Source organism: Nothoprocta perdicaria, unplaced genomic scaffold (genome assembly GCF_003342845.1).
Source record: "Nothoprocta perdicaria isolate Ctin4 unplaced genomic scaffold, notPer1 scaffold_145, whole genome shotgun sequence".
Classification (NCBI taxonomy): Eukaryota; Metazoa; Chordata; class Aves; order Tinamiformes; family Tinamidae; genus Nothoprocta; species Nothoprocta perdicaria.
The window spans coordinates 468,721-484,806 of NW_020454594.1; the positions used below are offsets into that span (position 1 = coordinate 468,721).

The 16,086-nt window shown below is 37.5% G+C and overlaps 1 protein-coding gene across 1 annotated transcript in view; it reads right to left on the minus strand.

Moving 5' to 3' along the window:
- Nucleotides 1-16,086, minus strand: part of DGKH (diacylglycerol kinase eta) — a 147,823-nt gene that overhangs the window by 14,981 nt on the left and 116,756 nt on the right. The window contains exons 15-25 of the mRNA XM_026034502.1: nucleotides 15,653-15,752; nucleotides 14,039-14,315; nucleotides 13,468-13,596; nucleotides 9,055-9,189; nucleotides 7,841-7,958; nucleotides 6,855-6,965; nucleotides 6,604-6,700; nucleotides 4,365-4,472; nucleotides 2,110-2,223; nucleotides 1,693-1,827; nucleotides 429-595 (exon numbers count right to left, since the gene is read on the minus strand). Of these exons, the coding sequence (XP_025890287.1) occupies nucleotides 429-595; nucleotides 1,693-1,827; nucleotides 2,110-2,223; nucleotides 4,365-4,472; nucleotides 6,604-6,700; nucleotides 6,855-6,965; nucleotides 7,841-7,958; nucleotides 9,055-9,189; nucleotides 13,468-13,596; nucleotides 14,039-14,315; nucleotides 15,653-15,752 (1,491 nt within the window). The remainder of the gene's footprint in view (nucleotides 1-428; nucleotides 596-1,692; nucleotides 1,828-2,109; nucleotides 2,224-4,364; nucleotides 4,473-6,603; nucleotides 6,701-6,854; nucleotides 6,966-7,840; nucleotides 7,959-9,054; nucleotides 9,190-13,467; nucleotides 13,597-14,038; nucleotides 14,316-15,652; nucleotides 15,753-16,086) is intronic.

The window sequence follows — 16,086 nt, forward strand, 5'->3', positions numbered from 1 at the left end:
CCTGTTGAACCTCATGAGGTTTCTCACCGCCCAGTCCTCCAGTCTGTCCAGGTCCCTCTGGATGGCAGCACAGCCCTCAGGGCTATCAGCTACTCCTCCCAGTTTGGTATCATTCTCTTTTTGAATGTATTTTTGCTTTTGTGCAAGGGGGGCATTTCAAACAAAGAACTCTCTGAAAAAAATATCTGCTCTTCTGATTCCATTACTTCTTCAAAAAGTCAGCTTTTACTAGAAAAAAATCTGAACAGCTACACACACAAATGAGTTGAGCCTTTAAAATCCCAAATCCCACCAAATCAAAAGACTAATAAGAGTGGAACATTAATCAGAAGACAGGGAAAAATATATCCTTCTAGGGCTATATAAGCATTTCTATGAATAATTCAGTCTTCATGTACAGAGTGCCAAACTTACTAATTTTACTGTACCTGGTAATTAGCTCTTCTGCAGCTTGTGAGCACAGCTGTATCTGTGCAACTTCCTCTTCTGTGGCCAACTCAACAGCCTGTTGAGGGTACAAGGGAGATCGAATGACAGGTTTGCAGGAATCATACTTCTGTTTGTCTTCCCAGGACTTCAGGGTGTTTTCAAAAGCCTAGTCAAAATGAATTATATGTTCAGTTCATAGCACTTTCAGTATTTATTTATTTATATATATATATATATATATAAAAAAAAAAATCTGTGTGTGTGTGTGTGTACATATATACGCATACGAAAGCACATGGAATTGCACATGATCTTATACAAATAATACAATAATGAATAATTGCGTAATGAAATGGCAATTCATTTTTTTAAACTTAATACAAAGAATTGTTCACTTCTGAAAACTGTCTCCTTCCTTCTAGCAAGTCTCTTTCCTTCTATCAAGTCTAACTGTTTAACTGTCTCTTTCCTTCTATCAAGTACCTTTTCAAAACTATACAACCACAAAGACCTTACTATAGAAATATTCTGCAAGGATAGGAAGTTCCAAATCTGAAAACACTACAACGGTCAAACCTTAAAAAGAAAAAAGGTATGAAAAAATGTAACAAATTTAATAAACAAGTTGGTCAAATGCTATTAATTTCAGAGTAAATTAAACAGCCAGTTAGGGACAGAGAACTGAGGGACAGTTAAGCCTTTTATGGCATAGTCCTAGGGAAACATGACCTCTCCAGTGACTCTGTGATGAGATTCTGCTTGTCTCTGATTTTTGAGACCATGTCATCAGGAAGAGGGATGACTAGAAGGCCAGAGACAGGGGGCAGAAATTTCAAATATATATTCTGAAAATTTGTATCTTTGCCACTTCTGCAGTTGTGCTAAAAGCTCCCATATGTGACTAGCCATACACAGATACACAGCATGCCTCACAGAAAGAAAAAAAAAAATCAAATTTTGACTCTTCTTCTTCTTCAAATATTAATAACGATATAGGAGTATCATTAATCAGACACATAAAAGTTACCAAAGGTCTGAATCATTTATAAAAATCGAACAATTCTCTGCTAGGCTTATTATATAAATTATATAACTATCAATAATTATATGAATTAAAGTCATAAAACTGAAAGCTCTGTTATAAGCTCTAATTACGTCTTTTATGATTTTATAAGCTCTGTTTCTTCATGCTATGATTGAACCAAATTACTACAGAAAGCAACAATAATCAAGGTATCTCATAACACAGTTTCTGCAACATACTCTGTCTCGTGTCAGCATCTGAGCTCTGTTTTTATGTATAATTTTAATAACACCGGGGGGCTGGATCCATGCCTCTCCATCCACTTGCACTGGAACCCCTTCATCGCCAAGTATGGTGATCTTTACTGACCGACACTGGAGAAGAACAAACACGTTATTTCACAGAGCAATAAATACTAATGAAACTGACAGTCCACCTGAAATATGTTGATTACTAGGAGCTGTGGCTTCCCTCCAGGTTTGTCTCAGGGATGAAGCACTTTTATAGTTCATTCGTCACACAAGACAACTTGTTAGCTGCTAAAATTAAAATAGCGTCAACGCTTTATTAAGGCACAGGACATCTAGAGCACCACTATCCTCCAGCATCCCAAGCTGCTGCCAACTACGTCACGTGCTTTCAGATGAGAAACAAACCTGGGCTATCCTGTGGTGCTGCAGCTTGATGACTCTGGAAACTGCCATCTGCATGCTGCCAAATACGGCGACAACTTCTAAGATTTTATCATCAAACGACGGGGCCCCAAATATCTGGAAGAAAAAAAAAAAACATCCACTTTTGATGGTAAACCTCTTGCTTAGCTCATATGTTAAATGAGACATGAGTTCAGTCTTCTTTCTTGTACGTTTGACTCCAGAGTAACTTCTGACACTTAAATATTCTAATTTATTTACTCATCAAAAATTATACTGTCAAAGGTCTCAATGACTCAAAGGTTACAGGAGTGTGATATTATGGACTGCAGAAAAATGTTATCTTAAAAGGGCAATAATAACAGCATTTCAAATATCTGAATGACCAGGTATAATACCCTCAGATGACACATTTCAGCATAAGGCCTAGGATATGTTTTTCAACATAAGATGGAAGGACTATTCAAATCTGCACTTTGCCAAAGCACTTAATAAGTAAGAGGTTCTTAAAGTTAAGTAATGTCACTCTTCTCTCCTTAGAGATGTTTCTCCTCCTATGTTTCAGTTCCCTGGAAACCAACATCTGAGTCCACAGTCTGTGTTATTGAATGCTGCTTTAATTCTGAGGAGAATTTTGCTTGCACTGCATCAAGTCATCTGCAGTAAACATGAAAACTGCTTTTGGAGAACCAGAGTCCCGATGCAGCTAAGACTTTGGATTTGTATGAGCTCATGCAAAGCACACAACGTGCCATTGCCACCTGGAGTCCTGCAGGGGATTTAACCAAGCCCCAGGGAAGTCTTAGGCTGGATCTGACCAAGGGCCAAGGGTCCAGCAGGAAATAGTGTAAGCCCTAAGGTCATTTGAAACTTAACCATTTCATCCTGATAGGGAAAAAAAGAGCAATGAGGGAGTATAATCAGCAGGAGGAGTCACTTCAGTAACAGTATAAAGAGCAGGGGTGACCAAAATACCTTCAAGGACACCAGGCAGTGTCCATGAAAGGAGTCTAAAAGCTGCAATTAGTCAGGGCCTATACAGGTACAACCTAAGAGAGAATTTAATGGGGAAGTCCTCATTCTAGTTATTTTTGTTTACCAGACTTTCATTTTAGCATGAGGAAAGGCAAACCACAAACCAGTCTTTCGTATCTCTCCACAAGAAAGTATCTTTGCTGAAAAACTGTCTTTTTTTTTTTTTTAATAAACACAAACAAATCTGTAAGTACCAACATTCAAGAAATAATTCTCTCCTTCCCTAGTGTATCTCATCATGATCATGTCTTTAGCCTGCTTTTTGAGATCAGTAAAGCATGCTTAAATAAACCCAGCTCAACTCAGTTAGTATGCTTGGCTCACTGATAATATCTCAGAGAAAAGTTGCAGGCAACAACTTTCTTCTGTCCAGATAAGCAGAACCAGCAGCATTTCAGGCTGTCACYATCTCTGCTGATCAGTCACTCCAGACTTCACTCAAACAGTGAGCTTTGCACCTGACTTTGTCCAGAACTAACATGTCACAATTCTGGCACACCTGATCACCAGAAGACTAAGAGCATCTGTAAAAGCACTCCAAGGAATTCACCCTTGTTGTGCATCACTATGACAGCTAGGACATATCTTCTCTCTCTCTCTCTCTCTCTCTCTCTCTCTCTCTCTCTCTGAGAGGGCCCAGGGAGAAAAATAAACACCTGAGTTAAGAGCTGGGCAGACACACGAGATACAAGAGACTCAAACTGTGAATGTGAACATGGAGAATATCAAAATGTTAGATATTCCTAGCCAAATATAAACATAGCTGCCATGCTCTGACATATAATAACAATAAGAAAAGGACATCAAGACTTGTTTACATTTTTTGTGTGGTGTGTGTATATATACATATAAGCACACACATATATAAATAGATATATCTGTATCTTTATAAAGACAGAGAAAATACAAGAAAACAAAACTGTTTTGTGACAAAAATCCTGGATAATCTACAGTAGAATATCAATCTAATTTGAAGCTGAATTCTGAGTTTAATGAGTTGTGAGTTTAACGAGGAAGGAAAAAAATCAGAAAGGAAAACCGTATTTTGATTCAGACCCTACAGTTTAAACTCAAACAGTAAGAGTTCCGAGTAAAAGTATTATATGCCAGTATACTGGYAATATACCAGTATTACCCAAGTTAAATGAGAGCAGTAAGAACAACACAATGTGGACTCTATGCCCGTTCTGCTCATAAAGTTACTTTTCTTTAGTGCTACTCACATCATCTTCCTTGGTTCCACCCCAGAAGTTAGTCCCACCAGCATAGCTGGGAATGTTTAGCACAGCTATACCCTGCAGACTTGGAAGGGGGATGTACTGTCCGTCACACTGCAATGGATAAAGTTCAGTCAGTACAGAGTAATGCAATAAAAGCAATCAACCATTTTTAATATCTGAAGCTTCAGCAGAGCCAGCAGGGGAGAACAGAGAGGAGAGTCATTAATAGGTTGGCACAAGCTCATTCCACCCACACTGTGAGGCAGCTCTGATACAAACCTCTTCTTCTCAAGATCAGCACCAATTTTTATAGAGATGACAAAACGCTAGCACCTAGAGCAGAAGTGTTACATGTTTCTTCAGAGAAACGTTTTCACATCCCTGATTGTGAAATTTCTCCTACACTATCTAACAAGAACAAAGAATACTTTTTTGCAATGAGAAAAACTGTATCACTGACTTTAAACAGTAGGACAACCATGGACATTACAACAAGCTTCATTACTCATTGAATAATTAGACTCCCATCCTATAGCTGCATTCTCAAAATCGAAATATGCTTGTTACTCGGGTAAATCTATCAATCAAAAAAAATCTTAAACCCAAGAATGTCTCTGGCAGAACCACAAACATGAAGTTAGATAAGTATTTTGTTAGCACTTGTATATTTGGTTTCATGGTAAAAATGAAACCCTCTCAATCCAAAAGAACAAAGGCAAACCTGGAATAAAACCCACAGCTGTTACCCTGGCTATGGTTGGAAGTTGTTGATTTTGCAGACAAGAGGTAGGTCCTACGTCCTCTTGCCATTTAGTCCCTTTTTGATCCTCCAAAAAACACGAGCAGCTTCAAGTGGTACTCAGCAAGACCACAGATAACCATACATACAAATACTGTATGAACACACACATATGTCACCATASTACATACCATGCAAAAACCATTTAGGTAATGAGGAGCAGAAAGAGTTGCAAAATATTTTCAGAAATGTACTCTGATTTTTAATCTTAGCAACAAGACATAATTTAACATTTTAATCAAAATCTGATAGCACCCAAAATGTTCTGTGAGATTAACAGATCCTGCACAGCCATTTGTATTATAGTGCTTTGCCTCTAATTCCTGATATTAATCTTTTTAATTTTCTAACACTGTGCACCTAATCACAAGTTTTAGCATAAGGCTGATATTATGCAATGCAACACTGAATATGAGATTTCTTGCTGGTTTACTTCCAGAAATATTCAAAAATAATTATGGAAAGGTCAGATTTGAATGCCTTACTGAATCTTATTTGAATCTTATTCAAAAGATCCTTAAATTAGAAATCTATCTGCACCATACATAATGTTCTGCCCTGTCATTATATTCACTAGCTACTGCATAATTCCTCGATAATTACTCAGTCCTTAGATAACAGCAATCTGCATCTACCTACAAAACCCTCCTAAAGCTCAATGAGAAGAGCTGTAATAAATTAAAATTATTCTCTCAACTTGAAAAGGATTATCATATAAATATCATAAAGTTCCACATAAAATATTTAATATTGAAAAAAAAGAAAAGAAATGAATACTCTCTGGCAAATTCCAACTTTGGGCGAAAACAAGTGTAATTATCCCATGACCTTTTTCTACATTGCCTCTATATTGCCTTTAATTTCCTAGTAGTGTAAGAAAGACTTATATTTGATTTTGAAACTTAAAATTATCCATGTTTAGATTATTTACATGGCATGTGTTGTTGCTGTGATACAACCTTATTAACCTGTATATCTGTCTCAAACACATATTTGAGAAAGTCCCTACAGAAGTAACTGCACTTACGCATGCAAGCTTATGGAGAAGCTGTCCTCTGTCAGGAATATGTCCTCTAAGACCTTCCATGTCCTTTTGGTAAATGTGTAATTGAGCTTTCAGATAGTTTAAACTGAGCCTGAAGGATTAGGATACTTTATCTCTTTCCTCTGTTTAGCATAYTAGTTTGTGTGTGTGCTTCTATTCCTGTTCTTAAAAATTGGTCTTTCACTTTAGTGTAGTGAACACTAGGAAACATCCTGCTATATCTCTTATAAAAGAAATAAAACTAAAAAAACACAAAATTCTATTGGCTTGAGGTGATACAAGAATGCTAAAAGGCTTCAAAAGGAACCCAAAATTCTGAACTACGTGTTGCAGAAGCAGAAAAACAAAACAAAACAAAAAAAATCCCACAACTCATTAAGATTATAAATAAAAATTACCTCAAGTTGAACTTTTTGTTCTAAGTTCTTGTAAGTCCTCTGCAGTAACTCTTTTGTGCCAAGAACTCCATACCACATCATGTTTTTCGTCCGGCTTCTGAAAACAGATAAAATAAGACTTACATACTAATATACACAGATTATTATTTCTTGTATTTTAGGGAGATGAAAAAGGTAAAGACTTCAAATAAAGAGATAAGAAAATTAATATCAGGAATATATCTTGTCTCTGCCCCTGATAATCCTATTACCTGCACTTTTCAGGATGCTCTTCTCTCTTGTTATTAAATTCAAGTGAAATTTTTGCATCTAATCCAATTCCAAAGTAGTTGTTCATGACACATTTTTCTGAATATCCCTCCCTGTTAGGAGAAAAGTGGTCATTATGTGTGCATTTGTACAGTACGGGACATACACAGCTTTGACCAAGACTGTGGCTGGTCTCAGAACGTCAACAAAGGATGGCATGAGGTGTTTCCTTTGAATCTTTCCACGGAAACACAACAGCAGTTCAAGTTACGGATTGTCTGCCAGACCTTCACCAGTGGGAGTTCCTCTCCATGGGACAAGAAGCAGCAGCAGCACATTCCCATCCTAGCACTGTCCAATCAAACCCAAAACACAGAGCTCTGACACTAAAATATGGGGACAGCCAATGCTCTCTGCACGTTAATGCTTTGCTCCAGGCTGTTTCAGACCTGGAGGGCAGTGGCCCATGGCCCAGTTACCATCTCTCTGCCAACACTACACCAGGTTTCAGGAAATCCACCTTAAGGACACAAAATTTGCTCCCCTCCACCTCATGGCACCACTCAGGCAACATCCCTATTCCTCCTCCACTACCTAATGAGGAGTGTTTGAACCTCGCTTCAACATCTTGCTGTTCAGCACAGCAGTTCAAAAGGAAAACTCAACTTTTAAGCGCCACCCTCCCGTCCTCCTCCTCTCAGAACTAGTAGGCAAGGGGGAGATTAGCAAGTTATTCCTGCTGCTGCAACACCACTCTGCATTATATCATTATATATATAACTAAGGGCCTATGCTGAACTGGAACAATGCAATCTCTTTTCAGATGTTGAGATCGACAGCCCAAGAAAGCTGTGAATTTATTTCAGTCATTTAAATGATAACATGATGAAAAAGAGATTAAGAGAAACTATAGCAGTTTAGGAACTGTTAAAAAAAAAGGGGGGGGGAAAGAAAGAAACACAGTAGATACAGGAAAAAACATTCTTACAGCGAATCTGGATCCGGGTCAATAAACGGTGTAGCACCAAATGGATCAATATTTGCTAATAACATTTTACTAATGATTGAACTTCCTGCAATAGAAGCAGCTAATCCAGCCCTTAAACCTGATAAGAAATAGAAAGAAATAACAATTTTCATATGATAAAGAGAAAAATATAGATCCTTAAATAACATAATTCTGAGAGACAACGGCATTCATCCATACATTGAGTGATTCTGTTTCCATCTCAACTTTTGCCTACACTGCTTATCTTTTCAGGTCTTTGGCCTCTGTCTYTTTTGTACAGAAAGTAAGCTAAGGTGAGGAGATTACCTCTTCAAATACCACACTGGAAAGATCAGGTGACAAAAGAAAATAAAAGGAATGAAAAGGAAGTTCAGGATTTCAGGCCACCAGTGGCTGGCTGCCATAGAAATCAAATGGATCACCTRATGTCCCAAAAGATCATTAGACCTTTTTTACTTAAGTCTCAGTTTCCTCTCCAAATTTTTACAATTTTTCCATTGGTCTAAGATAGTAGAAGGCCACTATCATAGATCAACGCTCAACCATAAGCCGTCCTTCAGCTGAATATTTCTAAGCCGAGTAGGAAGTTCTTCTCTCACTAAAGATGTGCAGAAGCCACCACTTGATGCCTTCATTAAAAAGGAGGGGGGGATAGAAACCAAGGCAAGACTARGATAAAGCAGAGAAAACAAACATGAAACGAGAGGAATGGAAAAACAATACTGGAACAAAGTAAACAGGTAGGTAGGCCTGGTCCAAGGGAGACTGTAAAAATGAATGTTTTAGTTACACTTTTCTGGAAAGGTATTTATGGACACCTCTTATCCAGAGGGCTGATCCTGGCATAAGCCTGTTCTTCAGGCTCTGAACAGGTTCCATTTATTAGGATGAACCACAGAGCAACCAAAATTTTGTCTTCCCTTCTCCAGAATCAAATGCAACACTTCTGCTGCATATCTGGTGTCATGTAAAACACTCAGGGACATTTTACATTATTTGCATTTCCTATTATGTGATAGAACAAAAAGATGTGTACATTAGTTCACCTAGATTCAGAATACTCATGTAGCACTTCCAGACAAAGCCTGGGGAAAGTAAACGGTAAAAACTGTTACTYGACAAGAAGCAGGGGAAGGGAGGGAAAGCAATTTTCAAGCTGTGAAAGGAACAGCAGAGTTCAAAGTCAAGGTTACCTGGGCATATAATYCTTGTGTTAAGCACAGGGAGGTTTTCTTTGCTAGCAGCCAAAGCTGGAGCAGAAAAGGAGCCTGTCTGGGAATGGATACCTCGACTTGCACGTCGATCTGGGGATCTTGGGGCAGTTTTAACTGTGCAGAAGAAGAAATGGTAAGATTTATCAGCACATTACCAAATGCCTATCTTCACAGCCCTCAAAATATTTCTGTCAAAATTAATCTGTCATCCTCCTGTGAGAAATATCCTTCATGTCCTTCTCCCTCACATCACTCCTTTTTCTGAAAACAGGGAAAAAAACCCTCACAAACAGGCAGATTAGTTGACAAGCAAAAATAAGAACACATGAGTATGCAAGGAATTCAGTATGAGGAGTTCCTCACTTCTGYTTCTAGCTGCTAGTAAAAATTAAATTATATCAGCCTTAAAACCTTAAAGTATTTAATACTGCAGGAACTTTATGATAACCATAATAACAGGTTTCACACACAAARAAAACCCCACGAACTTCAAAAAATCAATCATCTTTAAAGAAGAAAGGTTAATGAAGTAATAAGTATTTAAGCCTAAATYCAATGTGTATTTGTTCATAAATATACCTACTTTACATGGCCCATTATTATTTATACCAATTTTAATATAGATAACCATTAGAACCCAGGCCCAAATTAAGCCACGGCAATACCTGATCACCAGCTGGGCCATTTGTTTTAAGCAGCTACAATGGATCTGCYTAAATCAGGTTTCTGAACCTGACAAAACCCAGACAAATCAATCAGACATTCACACAAAATTCTGGCATATTTATCTACAGTCTGACTGACAGATCAATTGAAGCTAGGATYTGGGCATACACTTTTTAAATGCTGACAATTTATCATGGTCTAGTCAGTGAAATGGTGAATTCTTCTCCTTGCATCTCAGGAATAAGACTACAGGTCTCTCTATGACTTGCTTTAGTCAAACAGAAATTGTTARATGCTTGACAGGAATAAGTGGGTGAAATTTTCTGAACTGTTACATGGAAAGTCTAAGTAAATGACCGAATGCCTCCTTCTGCCTGGAAACTAGCACTAGCAATTATCATAAAATGTAGTCGTACCATGTGGTATCAATGCTACATAGTGATTTGTCTATGTGGATGACAAGCTTTGACCTGTAATGTTAAAACATGAAAAGAAATAAAAATGGCAAATGATATCTAACAAGAGTTATTAAATATTTAGATGAAGGTAATTAACTTATGGAAAATATTACCTTCATCAAATGACCAGAGGAAGCTCTCAGAGGATAAAATATAATATTCAGAACACAATTACCTTCCATTTTTCATAACGCTACTAAAAAATTCACAATGCTGTTCACAGTTTCTTCTATCCGTACTGGGGAACAAAGCAGTTACGTTAGATAGGAAAATCGACAGAACAGCTCCTCTTTATCTGACAGATGAGGCTCTTGGGTATAACTGCAATAAAGATAAACTTTTGCTGTTCATGCTCTGATAAAAACAACAGAGCCCTGATGAGCAAAGCWGATGTTTCATTGAAGTTAATTGAATTTATGTTTCATGTTTTCTCCCTAAACACCTATCTCCCACTAGCTAGCATTAATATGCACTCTATTTCCCACATTTCAGATGTATGAAGAACAATACACCTCCCTAACAAGCGCAGAAATGACATCATCAAAAACAAGGGGTTTATATGCATATGTAAAGTATGAGTGTGTGTGTATATATATATAAAAAAAACTTAAAAAAATGTATGCATGCATATGTATTTCTCTATATATTTGTCCCATCCGTCAGGCCCACAGAGCTGGTATCTTCCATGTGCTAATGCTCAAAGTGAACAAGCAACAAGCACTGATTCCTGTAACTAAGGTAAAAGGAGAGATGACAAGAAAGGGACAAGAAAAGAGACAAAACAGGCTGGAATTCATTGCAGGGGAAAAGTAAATGTGAGAGATCCTGAACAAACAGAAGCCCCAAGAAACTAATGGCCTAYGTTTAAGCAAGGAGCTATTGACACAGCTACCGGATTCACTGGGGAACCTCAAGTGGATGATGCTCCCTGAAGATCTCAGCTAGAGCTAATGGAGCAGGAGGAGATGCAGCTACCACACCATTCTGTCGATAACTCATTTGTGCCAAAGGCAGTGGCTTGCTGGGTATCTAGAGATTGCCCTCTGCTGACCATCGGTCACTGCTGTCTCTCCATGATTCACATTTTCTCTTGTGGTCCATTCTGGTGATGTGGCCAAGACTGAAATTTCCACYTGCAGTACCTAACAGCTCTCCTAAAATTATTATGCAGCTTTGTCCTCTGGAATAACCTTCCCACAGGAACTACCAGCCAACACAGAGTCTGTCCACCACAGTGAACTCTGCCATGGGAAATGGCCAAACACATCTGGCTGCGCTGGCTTGATGCCCAAAACCAAACACACGGGAAAGGCAAGTGAGGGTCTCCTACAGACCTGCTGCCCTGCAGCCAGTCACGGGCAGTTTTCATAAAGGACACATGGAAGAGGGACTTACCCTATAATTTGAATGTGGGAATTAGCACTGTGCTATTTCAGGAGATAAGTGGAGAATGCTCTTCTATAAATTTCTATTTTAAGCTCAGTCACGAAATACTCAGTAGTCAAAAGGAAGGCTTAGCAAAAAAATGGGTTCTCACTTTATGAAAATGCTACCTTCCAAGAAAGGTGTTTCAAACTCAAATCAGTCACTATTGTGATTGCTTCATTACAGTGAATGACACAAATAACACAATTGTATTATTTCTGCTGCATTTTCAAAACCAGCTTATGTCAACTACATAGAAATACTGTGTTCCTCTTTTTGGAAAACAACTTACAAAACCCCACAGTGAGGGCCAAATGATGCTCCTACAGGAAAGCAGGAACAGCTGGACAGCTGAAGTTGATGAAATGGATCCGACCAAGGACAGAGCTAGTACAGGGCTCTATAGTTTGGAAATCAAGTATAGGTTCCATAGTGACTTACTATATGGCTTGCTGTATAGCAGGCAACAGCTGTTGAGGAGCCAGCCTGATCTTTCTTTGGGACAATAAAGCTAAACATGTTGCCACTGGAAGAAGCCCTAATAACTGTGACAGGGATTTTTTATCTGAAAGAAGCAGTGAAAACCCAGACCTGAACATCAGTAGCTAGAAAAAAAAAAGTAAGATCATGTTATTTCTCTTAATCATCTTGATTCTTTGGCCTGTCCACTTGTAAATGATTTAACTTAGTTAAATTCAGCAAGTATTTTGTAAATGGGGTATTCTGACACATGATTCAACTAATGACAAAGCTGCTTCTCTAAAGGCACGCAGATAAAAATCAGACAATTAATAAAAACGGAATAAAACTCTTAACTTGTTATAACTGAGAATACTTTTTAGCACCCACAGCTAGCCTTAGATCTCAACAGATGGCTGGAACAGTTTTCCATATTAACATTTCTTTTTAATTTTCCAACCCAAACTGAATGACTATAGCAGCTGTACTGCTAATTTTAAATGACTCCCTTCCAAATCTTCTAAAACCTAAGCAAATCTGCAATAAAATCAGTTGCACATACACTATATATTTAAGACTTTGGTTCAAATCTCTGCTCTAAACTAGGCAAAAAGCGAGACTGAACTCAGTCTTGCCACTTCCCAAGAGAAGTCCATGCTCCAGTTTCTACTTTCCTGTCTTGAGTGGCTCCGATTCATATAAAACCCTTAAGTATTCATTCTGTCTCAGTTCCAACAAATCTGTCTCGAGGTAAACTCTCACATGAAATATCACAATTTCATTGTGATGTTGAATGAATGAACGAATATGTCTGTTTTAGATGAAGTTAAACACCCTAAACTGAAATGACTGACAGAACCTGCGGCTGAGACAGGTTATCACTGCTATTACCTATTCTATTCCCTGCTCAGGGCTGGGATAAACAGAGACTTCTTTCCTCAAAAATGCCTTTTCAGCTTTTGTATAGCTATTCAAAAATATATTTATCGTATCCCTGGCATTTTTCCACCACTTTATTTAGCCAATTCTATTAAAATGTGTGAATAATTTCTACTTAAACAACACTCCAGTACTTTGCAAATAATATCTTCATAGAAAAATATACTATCAGACTAATTAGAAATTAGAAATCAAAACTTTAAGCTTTCACACCTTGTTCCAGTGCATGCAATACAAGGGGTTGCAAAAGCCAGGAATGTAAAAGAAAGTCCATGCAGAAAGATTTTTTTCCAAAAAGTATACAGTATAAAAAGTAGAAATAATCATTTTAATCATTTAGATAATCATTTAGATAATCAATCTTACTAAGCATTTTAAGCATAGGACAACAAGGTTTGTTTCATAAAACTGCATGTTTAAATTACTTTATTTCTAAATTACTCACCTGACTGGGACTCAAATTCCTTTGTATCTTCCTCTTTTTCCTCTTCTTTTGATTCATCCAATTCTTTGCTATATTCTACTGGGGATTGGTTCACTTGTTCTTCACTGTGCGCATTCTGCTCATCCACTACTGCTCATTAAAAGAAAAATAATATGTTAAAGAAAAATCTACATAAATTGAAAACAAGCTTCTGGTCTCTATAGCTTTCGTTTCAGSATTACAAATACTAACAAAGGGTTTCTGCTGACAACTCAGTGAAATGGACCTTAGCAATCCTTTGTGCAAAGATTTACTGCCAGAAATTTTCAATTTGTTCAGGAATGTAGTTACTAAAGAAACATTTGTGCCCATTCACGGACAGGCATTGAGAGTTTGTGTGTACACATACTGCATACAGTCAGCAGCATTCAAGCAAGCAGAATTTATTTTCCTTGCAGTACGTAACAATTTTATCTGCATTAGAATGTACAAAACAAACTTAATATTGAGAACTTTTATGTTAGTAAAAACAACAAAAAATCATTATCGTTATTATTCTATCAGCAAGGAAAAAGATATAGCTGATGAGCACCTTTTTCTGCTTGTTCAATGATCTGTCTCACCGCCTTCTTTAAACTGTTTGCCCGCAGCATGAGCTGTTCTCTTGGTTTGAAGAGTTTCTGGGTGGAAGACTTTGCAACACACTCTGCTAATTGCTCTTTACTTTCAGACAAGGATTCTTCACTGGAGAATTCCTCGCCTTCCTCTTCCACGATGGGGGGAGTGATGCCTGGGAGAATGGGAGCAGCCTGGGCTTCGGAGTGCAGGGCTTGGAGCAACAGGTCTAGCTTCTCATTTAGCTCTGTGCACTGAGGCAATGCATTGCAAAAAGAGTGGAGCAGAACAYACATACACACAGACACACACAAAACAAAACAAAACCAGTGAACATCTCAGGCAAATTTTGGGGAAATTACATGGAGGGTTCTAAACTCTCCATGAGGGAGGATTTAAAAGTGTCCACATAGAGTCCAAACCTAGATTTACCATTCAGTAATATCAAGTTATGAATAGGTCTGTGTGGCTTTTTGCAGACAGACCTTGTGACACCCAACCAGAGAGCAGCAATTACACCCCCAAAAAGCTACATTCAGACTAAAATAATACACCGTGATAAACCCAGCCTGCCACACAGCACGGGTGCAGATTAGATCTTGCTCTTTTTTTTTGGATGATTTGCAGCACAGTCAGAATTACCACAGATTTACACACACCCTTCAGTAAAGCAAATTATGGGCACTCAGTACCCCCACTTAGGGGACTAATCCATGGGCAAATGCCCAGCTGCACAATTGAGAATTCAAGATTTTTTTGGCTTCACATCTGTACATTTAAGCTAATGTCATCTCCCAGAGAGCAAATAGGGTCATGCCAGAACTGAACACTGTTGAACACCTCTATCCCTGGCTATGCAGCTGCTCTTTCCAGGTATGCTGGAAAAGAGGTGATTTACCACATTTAAGGGAAAAGAAACCAGTAATATCTTTCCTCAGAGAGAAAGGATTTAAAAAGAGGATTTATTCATTTTCTAAAACATACACTGAATAGTACAGAAACATGAATCACAAAATAATTGCCACTTAGTAAGCACATTTTTTGACCCTGGGATTGTTATCGTGGTTTTTCTTTTTCTTTTTTTTTTTTTTAGTTCATGTAGGTTTTGTGCCTCAAATCAGATCCCTTTCTTCTTTTTTAACCGATTGTGCAACATGATCTCTAAAATTTGCAATCTAATCCATTATTTTTAACATTATAATCTCTCTTTCCCTCATTCATCCAACATATTTTCTATTCATTATTCTGTGAGTTTCTGGTAGCTAACATAATTCCTTTTAGAGAAAAGTTCAACTTCCACTGGAAAATATTTCTGTCTATCCCTGTACTTTTTATCCTGTATGCTTTATCCTATATGAAGGAAGAAAGAAAAGAAAGCACTACTCAGCATACACAGAGTTTCTAAGGAATTGTTTAAAGTTGTTAAATATGTTTTGGAAATAACTGCTCTATCTACTAGGAGGAAAAATATTTTRAAGTCACAGACCTGAAAATGAACCGAACGGGGCATCCAGGAGCTATTCGAAAATTAAAAATCCACAAGCTATATACTTAAAAGAATAAACAACCCTCCAAATAATCATAATCTTACTTTAGTGGCCATGGTATCAGCTTCTTCTGCATTTTCCACTGGTTTTTCATACGTCTTCCCTACTTTGGCAACAAAGTCCTTTACAGTTTCGCATAATATTCTTCAGATAAAAATAGAGGGAAGAAATCAAATGAAATAAAATAAATACACCTGGATATAAAATTTCTGGATTAATTTTATTTAAATTATTAACATGTTCTTAGGGGTTTTATCTAAATTACATCTAGTACTACCCCAAAACATGAGGGATTAAAATAAATCCTGAGTTTTGACAACATACTTTACACAAATGTACGTGGATGAGCAACTGATTAAGTTACATCCATCGATTCACATGCATATTACTATATGGAATTTTTGTTGTAAAGGGAACTCTGTGAMTGCATTTATGAACTAGATAAATTCATAATTCAAAGTTCAACAGACAAGCTTGA